The following is a 12,243-nucleotide window of genomic DNA, read 5'->3' on the forward strand; positions in this document are numbered from 1 at the left end:
AACCTTCCAAGGTTGGAAATGATTTAACTTGCGTAATCCCGCTATTAAAGGTTAGCCAATACCTGTCCCTGGGGCCGCTTCTTGTTGTCTGACCTGCCCCAACCTCCTTGGTGGAAATATGACTTCCCATAGGACAACAATGCACCTAAGAAGCGCTTCCTTAACGAACATGGACCCCTCCGAAATTCATATCCATGGATTATTAGGCAGATTACGTGCTCTGATGCGTCGGCAATATTCGAGGTAGATCTGGATGGACAAAAGTATGCATTGAAGCTTTTCCACGATAACGGCGACCCTGGATATACCCAAAAAGGTCGTGATCTGAACCGATTTCGCTGCGAATTAAATGCTTATAAGAAGCTTTCTCTTCTGGTGTCTGTGCGTGCGGTTTCGTGCCAAAATTCTACAGCTATATCAATCGAATGGATCCTATAGCATTTTGTCCTACTTTTCAACATTTTGCCCGAGATAAGCTAAAACGAGAGCAATATTGCTAGAATATCTCCCAAATATAGAGAGTTCGAACTGCGTGAACTACTCGGACACGCTCTATACCCAGGCAATTAAGGGCATATAGGAGATATATAGGGCGGGTATTCACCACCAAGACATCTACCCTAGAAACCTTCTCCTTGTCCGTAGAAACCCCGATAGGCTGGTCTGGATTGACTTGTAACGACCTTCACCGACTTTGGACCTGAACAGCTGGCCCGCTGTGACTACGAAATTGCGCTTGTGAAGGGATTTGCGGAAGCACTAGTATAGGTTCCGTTGCTATCTACGTTGGAAGCATTTAGTGTGCTAACTAACGAATATAGAGAGATGACCAGGCTAAGGGACTCCCGCCGAATACAAAATTTTACTAAAGGGTTCCATAGGGGTGTAAATATTCTGATAATGTTTGATCACGTTTACGCGTTCTTTCTTGTAGCAGATATCAGTCGGGACGGAGTTTCGAGCAAGGGCCGTTTTGATTTAGTTTAATCCTTTCTAATAATCATGAATTAACACTTATATCCCCAAGTCGCTCTCGAAGCCAATTGGATCCTATCTTACACTGTTTTCGCTGCGATCCTCGTCTAAAATGATTCTCTACCAAATGAAAATGTACCTAGTAGCAAGCTAAAATCCCTCTCCGCCTAATAGCTACTTAAGCCAGACATCAGGGAATGTCTCCAATATCTGGGGGCCGAACGTAGTACGCTTCCCAGTCATCCCGATCCCGCATCTTATGAAACCCTGGCAGCTCTACCCAACGCCAGCACATTTTCATCCAACCCACATCGTTCTGGGTACACCCCTCAATAGGCTCCTCTGGCTCAGACACATCGCCATTCGCAATGTCTTCTTCAGCAGGCATCTCTGGTTTCCATTCGGCATAAACCACACGAACAAATGCTGCCTCATCTTCATCTTCGGGGGCGCTCAAAACCGAATCCATAGCTTCCTGATCCACCATAATGAAAAACCGGTAGCGGCCGGTACATGCTTGGTAGTCTTGAGCAACACCCTGTTCCTCCTTTAACGAAGTCTTAGCCCACTCATTGAAGTGCTCGCGTAGAGTAGCGACTGTCGCGCCCTCAAAGGAGGGGTTTTCCAGGACCGTTGGAGTGAATGTGTCGAGGAGATCAAGGCCATTATAAAATTCAAGGTATTCTGGGACGGCGCTCACGAAGCGAGCCATAAAATTCTCCCAGGCAGTATTGTTTTGGAATGTGCATCGATAGATCACAAAGCCCCATTTTTTGAATCCGTCCTCGTCAAGCAGCTTCTCGAGCCGGTCCGCCGCATTCCGGCCGGCATCCATTGTGGGATCACGTTTCGAGCGGACCATTGTTGAAAATGTGGTAATGGTATTCCCGAAATGTGGTGATATAAACGCAGGCTTCGCGAGACGCGAAAAGCGGCTAATGGGAGCAGGAGAGCGAACAATACTCGGGCTGCTGGAAAGGGCAGATTGGCTGTAGAGGCGGGGGAACACAGAGCGTGGAAAACTTGTAGTTCGAAGGAATTTTCTTGTAATCATAGGTGTGAAGGTCCCTGTTTGTCACGAGGCGACGAGAGGTAAGAGTGGGAAAGAAAGGAGCATGATCCTAGGAGCAATAATTGAATTTAGCTCTCTGACTCAGCATGTCGTAGGTTCATTAAAAAAAAAAAGCAGCTAGCTGGGTTTGATCCAGAACAAGACAGGCAAACGTAGTTAAGTGCGGCGGCGTTGAAGAAGTGAGAGGCCGCTCATTTTCGACGGCCTTAAGTGGCCGATTCAACGCGTTTAAGCTCTCGTCATAGTAGAGTGAGGAAACGAATGCTCTTCAAAAAATGATATTAGAAAATGGGTGGATTGGTTGATCCTGGACCATTGCACACGACGAACTCGATAAACGTTGAGTAAATAGGAAGTCAACAGTTGTTGATGGCAGTGTTAGTGTTTATGGTCCTTATCTTCAGCGCATGTCACACGTTAAGTACGTTCTTGGTGAATGTTTTATTCGTTCGAGGAAGTCATAAGAAGTGAACTCGGAATAACTCATTTTGATATCCCCGGATGTGAGAAAGGATGTCACAGCGCTGGAACGCACGCCCTTGGATGAATCGATTTTGGCGTCAAATCCGGCAAGATCTGGTTTTGATCTTCCTTGGGGGTTTGGATTCTTTTTTCCCGTTGGCTGGTGTGCATATAGGCTGCGAGGGTTTACCACCTGGACAGGAATATGGGCGTTGGGTATTTACTTGGGACAATAGAAATCATTGGTCATATGTTGTATAAGCTTCTGTATTCGCTCTTACCTTGCAAAGGGAAGGAAAATATCCAGTGGACTTGATTGCTATGAGGGGTATATTTCTTCTTTTCCTCCAAGAGATGTCTATCAACGCCATACCGTCGCTGGAGACCGGGTATCTCGTAGTCTCCAGCATGCTCAAATAAACTGAAGTAGGAGTGGTCATCTACTTCGCCCGCGTGTCAAGAGACAATCGATCTGCCTGCTCCAGGAGAACCGCTGACTTCAACTGCTCGCGCAGGCCAAAGAGATGCTGCGAGGCAGTCTTCATTGTTTCTTGATTGCTACCATCCTGAACAATGATGAAGGCCTGCAGCACATAGCTTCCGCTCTTCTCAAACAGAGTCATATCCTTTAAAGCAGGCAGCTGCCGCCGGGGCAGGCTCGACTCATCCCCACCGGGATAGTGCAGCACGCGGTGCAAGAAGATAGCAATGTCATTGAGGACGAACATGTCACCCTCGACCACGTACTCAGTAATGAAACTAGAACAGACAGGGTTAGTGCGCGATCATAAGATCGACCTCGGTGGCGCCACTCACTGATAGCCCCACGCATTCATAGCTTCCACGATATCTCCCCGCGGCAGCGTCGCGCTCGACATCAGACGCGACGTCACCGCTGATCGGGTGCCAGCTTCAGGGATATCACGAAACTCCAACTTCCATGGTTGACGTTCATAGTCGTAAGATGAAGATGAAGGATCATAAGGTTTGGAGTCGTCCATACCGGCCATCTGAGTGTCTCGATCGACGGGGGCAGTGGATCCGAAATCTGATTCGGAAACCGGACCAACCACCTGGGTGTAGTACATGTTTCCATTGAGCATCTTGTTCAGCCGTTGCAGGTCCCCCTGTTGGAGGTCCTGACTGGCTCCGATGCGCCCCGCCATACCTGGTTTGCGGTAGGCCTTGAAGATCAGCCGCCGTTCTAGGCAATGGCGGGGCTGCATGGCGGTCAGTCCGGCAAGCTGCTGAAGAAGCTCATGATGTTGGTGGACTGGAACCGAGGCGAAAAGCGACTGCTCGTGCATATTGTCTGATGTGTCCCCGGGTGTGGGAAGGTAACGGGTGAAGTCGGGATGTGTTTAGTCAGGGTCCAAGCTTCAGAGTGGCGCCTGTCCAAGGAACGTTATCAGCAAGCTCCTAATTTTATGTGTCGCAGCTATTGCTAATAGCGTCTCAGGGCCCTGTTTGTCCTGTTTGATTTAAATTTTATCTTCTTGGCAGTTCAATCTTGCGACTTTCCCGAAATATTGGACACTTTCCCGATGCTTGTGAACCCCCTCAGGAATATCAATTCCGGTGCAAGGATGACTCGTCGAGGATCTTATCCAGTCACAAGGATGGTCTTTTTGTCTCCGATGCGGGGGAGGTCTAAGCTGTGTGGGACAAATAAGCTTGAATGAGTTATGGGGAAGAATTGCCAGGGAATGCAAAAGAGGGATGATGATTGGCGGACTGGAGGTTTCAAAGAAAGGGAAAAGGTAGTTCGGCACTGAAAAGGCACCAAGAATGAGGAGGAGCTCGTGAGGGGAGCTCACCGGAGTCTCAGACTGGGAAAGGATCGGAGAGGAAGATGGCTTCACAATGGGGAAACACGGAGTGTGCTATTGCCAAGATGGAGGCTGCATCGGAATCTCATCCGGATGCGAAGTACTTTGAGTAGGTCCTACAATTTTTAGGTGCATTGAATATTTTCATTTTCGATATGGCGTGACATACATATGGTATATTGTACTGGGTACTCCGTTCCAATACAATGTTGTACTCTGTATATTGTAGTCTGTATGTAGATGTACTCGATTCTACCGTGTAGATATGTACAATATTGGAGGTGAACATGCATTTCGCAGTTTACCCGACTCCGAATCGGCTTGTCCCAAAGCAGTAACCCTTCCCTTCTTATCTTCTCGCCTTTTCCCTCTTCCCCTCCTCTCTTCAACATTAATTCTTTAATTCTCTTTACCTTCTCTATACTCAGGTCTCTCTTACTACATCCAAAGAACCATAACTCACTCTCTTGTTGTGTGACCCGTCCCTCATCGGTCGGATTCGGATACTACCGGACCCGTTCATTTTCGCACATTCTCGCGTCAAATTGATCTTACCTCCCACCTCAACACACCTAATAACTACATAACTACATAACCACAATGCGTGCCACTTCCATCCTCAGCGGCACTGCCCGCACTCCTCTCATTCGCTTCGTTGGCAAGCGCTCTGTCCCTAGTACGTGATTTTTCCCATTCCCGAGCTCCAAATCCCGCGGACCTGAGACTAACCTCATATTCCAGAGTCCATCGACCACTCTCCTCGTGTCCACCCCGCCTCTCCCACCGGCTCTCTCCCCGACTCTTTCGCTACCTACCGTGCTAAGGCTCAGCAGCACGGCCCGCTCGGTCGCTCCTCCTTCAACAGCACCGTCGGTGGCACCCCCGGCGCCTCCCTGGGCCCCGTCAAGCCCCAGGCCGGCGAGTTCTTCGATCGCGCTGAGCTCCCCTCGCGCTTCGGCCGTCTCCCCTGGACTCAGGCCGAGATTGACGCCATTGAGACTGGCGGCGCGAGCATGTTCGCATAAGCGTCCCCTCGGGCGAAATATAAGATTTTCTCAAAATGTATGAATGGGGCATGATACTTCCTATGGAAGTTGCGTGATGAGCGAGCTGGAGTCTTGAGTCTCGATTTTGGGGCAGTTGAAGCGCGGTCACGATCTTGACTTGGGCCGACCGTGGCATTGCCAATGCCTTCGCGGTCGCTGGGACACAGATCTGACGCTTGCTCACTCGTTCTGAGAGTTTCCGAGACCAAAAGCTCTCACTTTATACCTTGTTGCTTGTGATGGTCGGAGACCTTTTACAAGAACGTCTTTCTCTAGCGGTGACGCTTTGCCGCTCTTTTTTCTCTTTCGGTGTTCTTTTCACTCGTTGTACCCGGCGCTGGTGGTTGATTTTTTTCTCGGTGTTCTATTCATGTGCAACATGCAGCTGTATCGTCTTGATGTCGAAAAGGCGGAGTCGTGTTCGTTTTATACATAGATTGTGGTCAGGACTTTTGGGATTCTTGTTACATATATAGGCTCTGTGAGCGCTATTCGAAGAAATGAATTTCTGGACTAAGCTTTTCTACTAGACATATAATACTCTAGAATATAGACTAACTATAGACTATAGAGCTATCGAACTATAGGCTTAGCATTAAGTATTGGGGATACCAAGGTACGTGGTCTCAAGCACGTGCCTCCCCGACTCTACCTCAATCCGACCCTTGTCTACTTCACATCCAGAGGATTGAACATGACCTCCCATATCAGCGAGACGAATAGACTGACATTTCGGGAGACAGACGAGGCTGGAAACCTTACTGCAAGCTACATCTACTCGGGAGATGTCGCTTCCTCAACCACTTCCAAGACATCGGGTCGAGTAGATGTAATAGTAAGTGGTCATTTCTTGATCTCCCATTGTATTTTCCTCGCACTGGATGTTTGAAACGTCACACAAGCCAAGTCAGTTCTAGATGTGTTATTTCATCTTGCCTACTAGCCGGCCAGCATGCAGATTCCTGTCCTGGGTACCTGCCTATCCCTTCATAATAAGTCTGTTTCCTGGAACAGATACACTCTCATGCATTAGTATATGAATTGTGCTCAAAATCTCGATTTATGATGTGGTTCAATATATGGATGTTATTGCATGAATCGGAAAGACTTACAAAAGCTATATCAATATCAAGTTTTCGATCTTAGCTGACTTAGTACAACAGAGCTCCTCTCCATCTACTTCATCATGGTCACCCAAGCCTATAATCAGCTCGCTGAGTGATGTTTTTCTTCCTTCCGGTTACCCCCAAAGTGTCAGCGATGACTATCTCCCGTGAGTACAGACAGGAGCCTGTTGAAATGCATGAAACATCCCTGGTCCACAAAAATACTAATATCAACCGCAGATATCAAATCTTTGTGAGCATATAATCCCCGGCTGCCAGAGGCAGAAACCTCATGGCTCGAATTACCTTGCTCTACCATACCAGCAATATCAAAGATACACCTAGTACACCGAACTGACAACCAATCCACCACAAACAGGACTCCCTTCAAGCCTTCTGCAGCTCAATAGCAGGCCTCCTCTCCTCCCGAGCAGTCCTCCAAGGTCCATATCCCCTAACCCAACTCCATAGACCAAACCAAGAGGCAAGCAACTAACACCCAACCAACGTACAGGAGTCGGTGTCGGCAACGCCAACGCCTCTCCAACCTCCGCACTACTCCTACACATCCTGCAAGATATATCGGGCCGCATTGCAACAATCTGCTTCGCCCACCGCATCGGCACAGCCCTCGAGCCAGAATGCAAAACCTACCGACTAGCAGCAGACGTCTTCAACGACATCGCCATGGTCCTCGACTGTCTCTCGCCAGGTGTTCCCGCCGGACCGGCGCGGGTGGCTGTTCTCAGCACGGCCGGTGTCCTCAGGGCCCTCTGCGGCGTAGCTGGAGGTAGCTCGAAGGCGAGCTTGAGTGCTCATTTTGCGAAATGGGGGGAATCTGGCGGAGCTGAATGCCGTATGTGTCTTCAAATTCCTTATGCATTGTCTCGTTGGAAATTGATAGGCAGAGCTAACTTCATCTATTTGTTGTGTAGAAAGACTCATCTCAGGAGACTGTCATTTCTCTTTTCGGCATGCTGGTAAGCATCCTTATCTCCATTCCCATCCCTACCCTCTCGATCAGGAACCAACCAAACCAAAACCCACCAAGCAAGGATCCCACTAACAACAAACCCAGGTCGGATCCGTAGTCATATCCCACATAACCAACTTCAGCACAACCTGGCTCATCCTCCTAACCCTCCTAGCCCTGCATCTAAGCATGAACTACGCCGCCGTGCGCGCCGTACAAATGACAAGTCTAAACCGCCAGCGCGCGAACATCGTCTTCTCAACACTCTTCGACTCAGACAGGAGTCTAGCACTAGCTCTAGATCCTGAACTCGATCCTACGCCAAGCCTATCTAAAACCAAAAACGAGTGGACAGTCCTCACACCAGCACAGGTATCCAAGCACGAGCGCATCTTCCACCGAGACGGGGCATTACAGTGGACGCAGCACTCAACGCATACAACCCAACATCTCGGATCCGCACAGATAGGCGTGTCCATGTCTACTTTCCTCGGTTCCGTGTCTGGTACATCATTCCCGCGCACCCTCCCGCTACAGCGACTTGCGGCTGTTTTTGCCAATGAGTCCTATATATTATTTCTCGTGCCGTTGACAAGTGGAGGGAATGTGAAATGGCATGCTTCGATTCTCCTGAAACGGGGCTGTACTGTTGAGCATCAGTTGAAGGCGTGGGCTCATGCTTTGCTAGCTGCAAGGGTTCTGGTCCGGATTTCAACGGGCTCTTCTGTTGATGCTGTTCTCGCTGTCGTGGAGCGGACTCTTGGGTTGTTGAATGCTAATGCGCGCTTTGAGAGATATCTCACGGAGCTGGGTGGTGTTGGGTGGGATGTTGATATTGCGGCTTTGGAGACGAGGGCTGGACGGAGGATTGAGCATTGATATTGTTTATATTGGTTTATTTTACTTCGTTTATCCTTGTTTGGATTTACCTTTCACCTCCTTCCCTTTACCTTAGAGATTCCACTCGCTCGGGATATCCTATAACCACATGTAGTAAATGTAAACAAAGTCAAATAAGAACCATCCTCCGACGCAGTGCCGAAGACACCACATTAACACTAATCTTCGAAGAGTTTGGGAGGGGTTACGTGTGCATCTGTACAACATTTGGAAGTCTATATGTACGTCTCCCCGGGCTCTCGGGCGACATGTCTGAGTGTAGGTGTCCGACGTGTGTGACAAGGAGGATCGAGGAAGGTCTAGACAAGATTGGTTTCGGGTTTGGGAGAGGATACTCGGATGCCTGCTCGGAGGACGGCACTTTTTAAGTTGAATTGAGACATGGGAATGTACGAGTCGAGGTCTTAGTTTTGTTGGGTTTGAAATTGCCCTAACGGTCGAATGCATGGTCTATGTAGGTCAGCGTTGGGATTCAAGGCTACCGAAAGTACAGTTTATACTTTGTTTACGGTTTTTACTGTTCAAAGGAAGTGATTGGAAGAGGGGTATCAAGTCTATTGATTCCGATAATATGAAATCCCAGTGGGAGATGAGAGACCAAGACAATGTCTCGACAAAAACGCCGTGTCCAGAAGACCTGAAAAGCCAACAGGTCCTCTATCCAATCTATAGATGAGAACATGATATGATATATATGGGTTTCTTTTCCCGTGATGCCATTCGCCGCCAAAAAAAAAAAGGAAAAAAAAATTGACAGGTGAAGTTGGAAAAATAGGATGCTCGACCGGAGACATCCCATAAATGAAAAAATAACAAAAACGCCGGTTCCATATGCTTTCAATGCGTCATGCTCTCATACACCGCCAATATAAACGCTCGACAAAGGCTAGAATGAAGTCGTGGGATGATGCATTTCGGTATTTCATGCAAGTGTGTGTTGAGATGAGAAGTGTCGTTGCGGGATTCGTAGTTGTCGTGAGTCAAGAGACCAAAAGAAAGTGTGTTTTGTAGGTCTCGTAAATGTCGACCAGAGTCGGGATCAAAAAGGAAAGAGAAGACAATTAGTCGTCAAGACCAAGAATCTTAGGATCGCGAGTGCCACCACTGCTGCCTCCAGTGGAACGCTTCTTAAAGCCAAGCTTCATACCCATCTTCTTCCAAGGGTTCTCGGTGCGAAGCCTGGGACTTTGCATGGGCAGATGCGGCTCGCTGGCAGGCGGGGTGGTGGGCGGCGTCATGGGCTCTTCGGCGGTGGGACTGGACTGCGGAGATCCAGAGTCATCGGTCAGAGACAGGTAAGCCGACTCGCCGCTGGTGCTGACAAGGGCGCCGGAAGTGCGTTTGCCGATAGCATGCACGGCGCCGAGGGACATGGTTGAGCGGTTGTGACCCGTTGCGGGAAGATCCTTGGTAGACGACTGCGGGGAGGTGCGCTTCGACACGCGCGACCGGACTCTTTTCATTGGGTGCTCGTCAAGACTCGTCGATGATAGACTCATGAAGTCGTCGGGCCCCATGAAGGGTTCGGAGGGCCCCATTGAGGGGGAGGTGGTGTGACTGTTGACAAAGGGAAGAAATATGGATTCCTCCATCAAGTCATGGATGCGTTTCACGGCGGAATCTAACGTCTCTGGCACGGGCGGTGCAGACACATTCTTGTACTGCAGGAGCGCATCTCGGACCTCGCTCGACAGGTTGATCTCTCGCGGCGACCCCGGGAAGATGTATGCAGTCAATAGGCGTTTCCAGAGCATTCGCAGGTGCTGAGATTCGGGGCAATCCGATTCCAAAGCGGGGACACCAAGTCGTTCGGCCAGAGCGTAGTAGGAATCCCGGTATCGGTTGGCTTCCATGGTGAATTCCAAGGTCTCGAGACAATGATTCTGGGAGAGGTAGGCCATGAAGGCGCTCAAAGTGTATGGGGAGGAGCAATGTTGGCCAGCACCTCGTCGAGCGTCGGGCGCATAGAGAAGGCCCCCGACGAGATAGCTAGGCTGGCTGGCCGGGAGCCAGACGATTCCATATCCTCTTCGGAGTCGCTGTCTGAGGAGGTGGGGGACAATTCGGGGGTTGCGGTAGGAGTGTGAGGAGTGTGGTTCCGGAAGAAGAGGGACGGAGCCAACGTCTTCTTTTTAAGCATAGCGTATAGTGTGCGTTGGGGACCCTTGAACGGCTTTTTTCTCACCGGCCGTCCCCTGCCTGTGGGACGAGGCTCCAGCTTGTTAAAAGAGCGGCAGATTATTGGGATACAGGCATATAGGATTGGCAACACAGGTAAGTAGAATGCCAGGGGATGGGAGGGTTTTCGAAGGTTGTTTATTATAAAAATGAGATAATGAGGGAAAAAAGAGACCAAGCGGAAATGCAAGCACTAAAGAAGAAGAATAAAAAGGGCAAAGGGCGGATTCTGGAATCATTCATGACGATACCCTGGGTAATGGGGTTACGGGGGGGGGGCACCTCAGTAGACTCAAGTGGACCGAGATGGGGACGCTAAACTAGTTTCTGCGCCCAAGTGGAGTCTTCTTTCGATAAGATGTCATAATTGTTTTTTTCTTTTTCTTTTCTTTTTTTTCCTTTTTGGTTTTTTTCTCGTCTCTTTTTCCCTTTTCTATTTCTTAATTTGGATTATTTCAGTCTTTTTTCCTCATAGAATTTTCTGATTGGTTTTGACTTTTGTCTTATTGTGGCGACACGCTGAACTCTCACGTTTGAACAAGCGCCTAAGATCTGCAAGGGATACTTTGAAAAATGTAGAAATACGACAGTCTTCTGTCGAGATTAAAATGCAAGTATGAGAGCACCTTAAAATCAACTGAGTATTATGTAACCTACATATGTCTGTCCTTGTTTTGATCATAATCACTCCATAACCCTTCCAGAAGTCATACGTGTAAGCTTCCACGGGTTCTGGAAAAAAAAAAAGACCAATGCGCCCAACGTGGCGAGTTTGAATTTTCGTTCCCCTGAACTCCACCATGGAACACGAGGAACTGTTCCGTGATTCGAGACTCATTTTTCTACTATCCTACGGAGTACTCCGTTACAACGCATTGTCCATTTACGATTTGCTCTTGAGATATACCTCTTATATCTACTTTCTAATTCACGATAACCTCTTATCTCCCGGCCGCTAGCACGCCATCCGAGACCGGAATGTCAATCCTCGACCCACGGTTCCGTGGTATTTTAACAGAATGACCAGACCAATACCAATAAAATACACGATAAGGTCGTGTCACGGCATTCTCTCCCTTGCATCGAAGGTACTCACACTTCCAAGGTTCCAAGTTGCTTTGTCTTGCACGTCATCCAAAACCTCCCCTGTCACCTTATAGAAACTCAAACATATCAAATAATATAATATCGGCACACTAGTTAGGGCTTGTGTTCGATGCCAATATGGCCCTGCCGATCATTCCAAACCCGGGTCTGAGGATCATTCGTACCACACTGGAATGTCACACAAGCTTGTCTTTATGTCTCTCCATAATTAATAGGACATACATACTCGGGACTCGTGGACGCATATGTGGAATCCACAGGGATTTAGCAAGGCACAACGTGCAACGTATGAGAGAAATTATACATCGTAGCCTTGATTTGGTGGAGGCGAAAGATGCTAGAAACCGATTTTGGAATAAACTATGAAGATGAATAGAGTCTAGCGAAATCGAGAGACAGAATTTTCAATTGAATGCTACTCTATATATAAATATCAACTGTGCAAGGGCTCAGAATTCACCAGTGTGACCGCAGCCGGAACTGCCCAGACCTTCTAGAATTCTAGAAAACCCCGTCGAAGCACTTTAGTTCTGCCAATCCACCCGATCGCCACATCCGTAAATCCTGAAAATTTCAATTAGGACATTCATATCGT

The 12,243-nt window shown here is 48.5% G+C and overlaps 6 protein-coding genes across 6 annotated transcripts; 3 read left to right on the forward strand and 3 right to left on the reverse strand.

Moving 5' to 3' along the window:
• Positions 1-132: 132 nt before the first annotated feature.
• N7519_001905 (uncharacterized protein) lies at positions 133-869 on the forward strand (the record flags this gene model as incomplete). Its single annotated transcript, XM_057288683.1, has 3 exons — positions 133-381; positions 709-762; positions 822-869. Coding segments are annotated over 3 exons (351 nt in total), but the record flags the coding sequence as incomplete, so codon positions are not given.
• Positions 870-1,165: 296 nt separating this feature from the next.
• Positions 1,166-1,837, reverse strand: N7519_001906 (uncharacterized protein; the record flags this gene model as incomplete). The annotated part of the gene is made up of 1 exon (XM_057288684.1): positions 1,166-1,837. One exon carries the CDS (start codon positions 1,835-1,837, stop codon positions 1,166-1,168), a length of 672 nt encoding a protein of 223 aa, XP_057149886.1.
• Positions 1,838-2,949: 1,112 nt separating this feature from the next.
• Positions 2,950-3,816, reverse strand: N7519_001907 (mediator of RNA polymerase II transcription subunit 18; the record flags this gene model as incomplete). The annotated part of the gene is made up of 2 exons (XM_057288685.1): positions 2,950-3,268; positions 3,326-3,816. The coding sequence occupies 2 exons, from the start codon at positions 3,814-3,816 to the stop codon at positions 2,950-2,952; spliced, it is 810 nt and encodes a 269-aa protein (XP_057149887.1).
• Positions 3,817-4,938: 1,122 nt separating this feature from the next.
• N7519_001908 (alpha-ketoglutarate dehydrogenase subunit KGD4) lies at positions 4,939-5,363 on the forward strand (the record flags this gene model as incomplete). The annotated part of the gene is made up of 2 exons (XM_057288686.1): positions 4,939-5,014; positions 5,080-5,363. 2 exons carry the CDS (start codon positions 4,939-4,941, stop codon positions 5,361-5,363), a joined length of 360 nt encoding a protein of 119 aa, XP_057149888.1.
• A 1,281-nt stretch (positions 5,364-6,644) lies between these two features.
• N7519_001909 (RUS1 family protein) lies at positions 6,645-8,342 on the forward strand (the record flags this gene model as incomplete). Its single annotated transcript, XM_057288687.1, has 4 exons — positions 6,645-6,657; positions 7,005-7,346; positions 7,430-7,470; positions 7,569-8,342. The coding sequence occupies 4 exons, from the start codon at positions 6,645-6,647 to the stop codon at positions 8,340-8,342; spliced, it is 1,170 nt and encodes a 389-aa protein (XP_057149889.1).
• A 1,082-nt stretch (positions 8,343-9,424) lies between these two features.
• Positions 9,425-10,503, reverse strand: N7519_001910 (regulator of G-protein signaling domain-containing protein; the record flags this gene model as incomplete). The annotated part of the gene is made up of 2 exons (XM_057288688.1): positions 9,425-10,246; positions 10,309-10,503. 2 exons carry the CDS (start codon positions 10,501-10,503, stop codon positions 9,425-9,427), a joined length of 1,017 nt encoding a protein of 338 aa, XP_057149890.1.
• Between the last annotated feature and the right edge of the window lie 1,740 nt (positions 10,504-12,243).

Source organism: Penicillium mononematosum, assembly GCF_028829835.1.
Source record: "Penicillium mononematosum strain IBT 11891 chromosome Unknown utg000002l:1.0-8112719.0:1.0-8118358.0, whole genome shotgun sequence".
In the NCBI taxonomy this organism is placed as follows: Eukaryota; Fungi; Ascomycota; class Eurotiomycetes; order Eurotiales; family Aspergillaceae; genus Penicillium; species Penicillium mononematosum.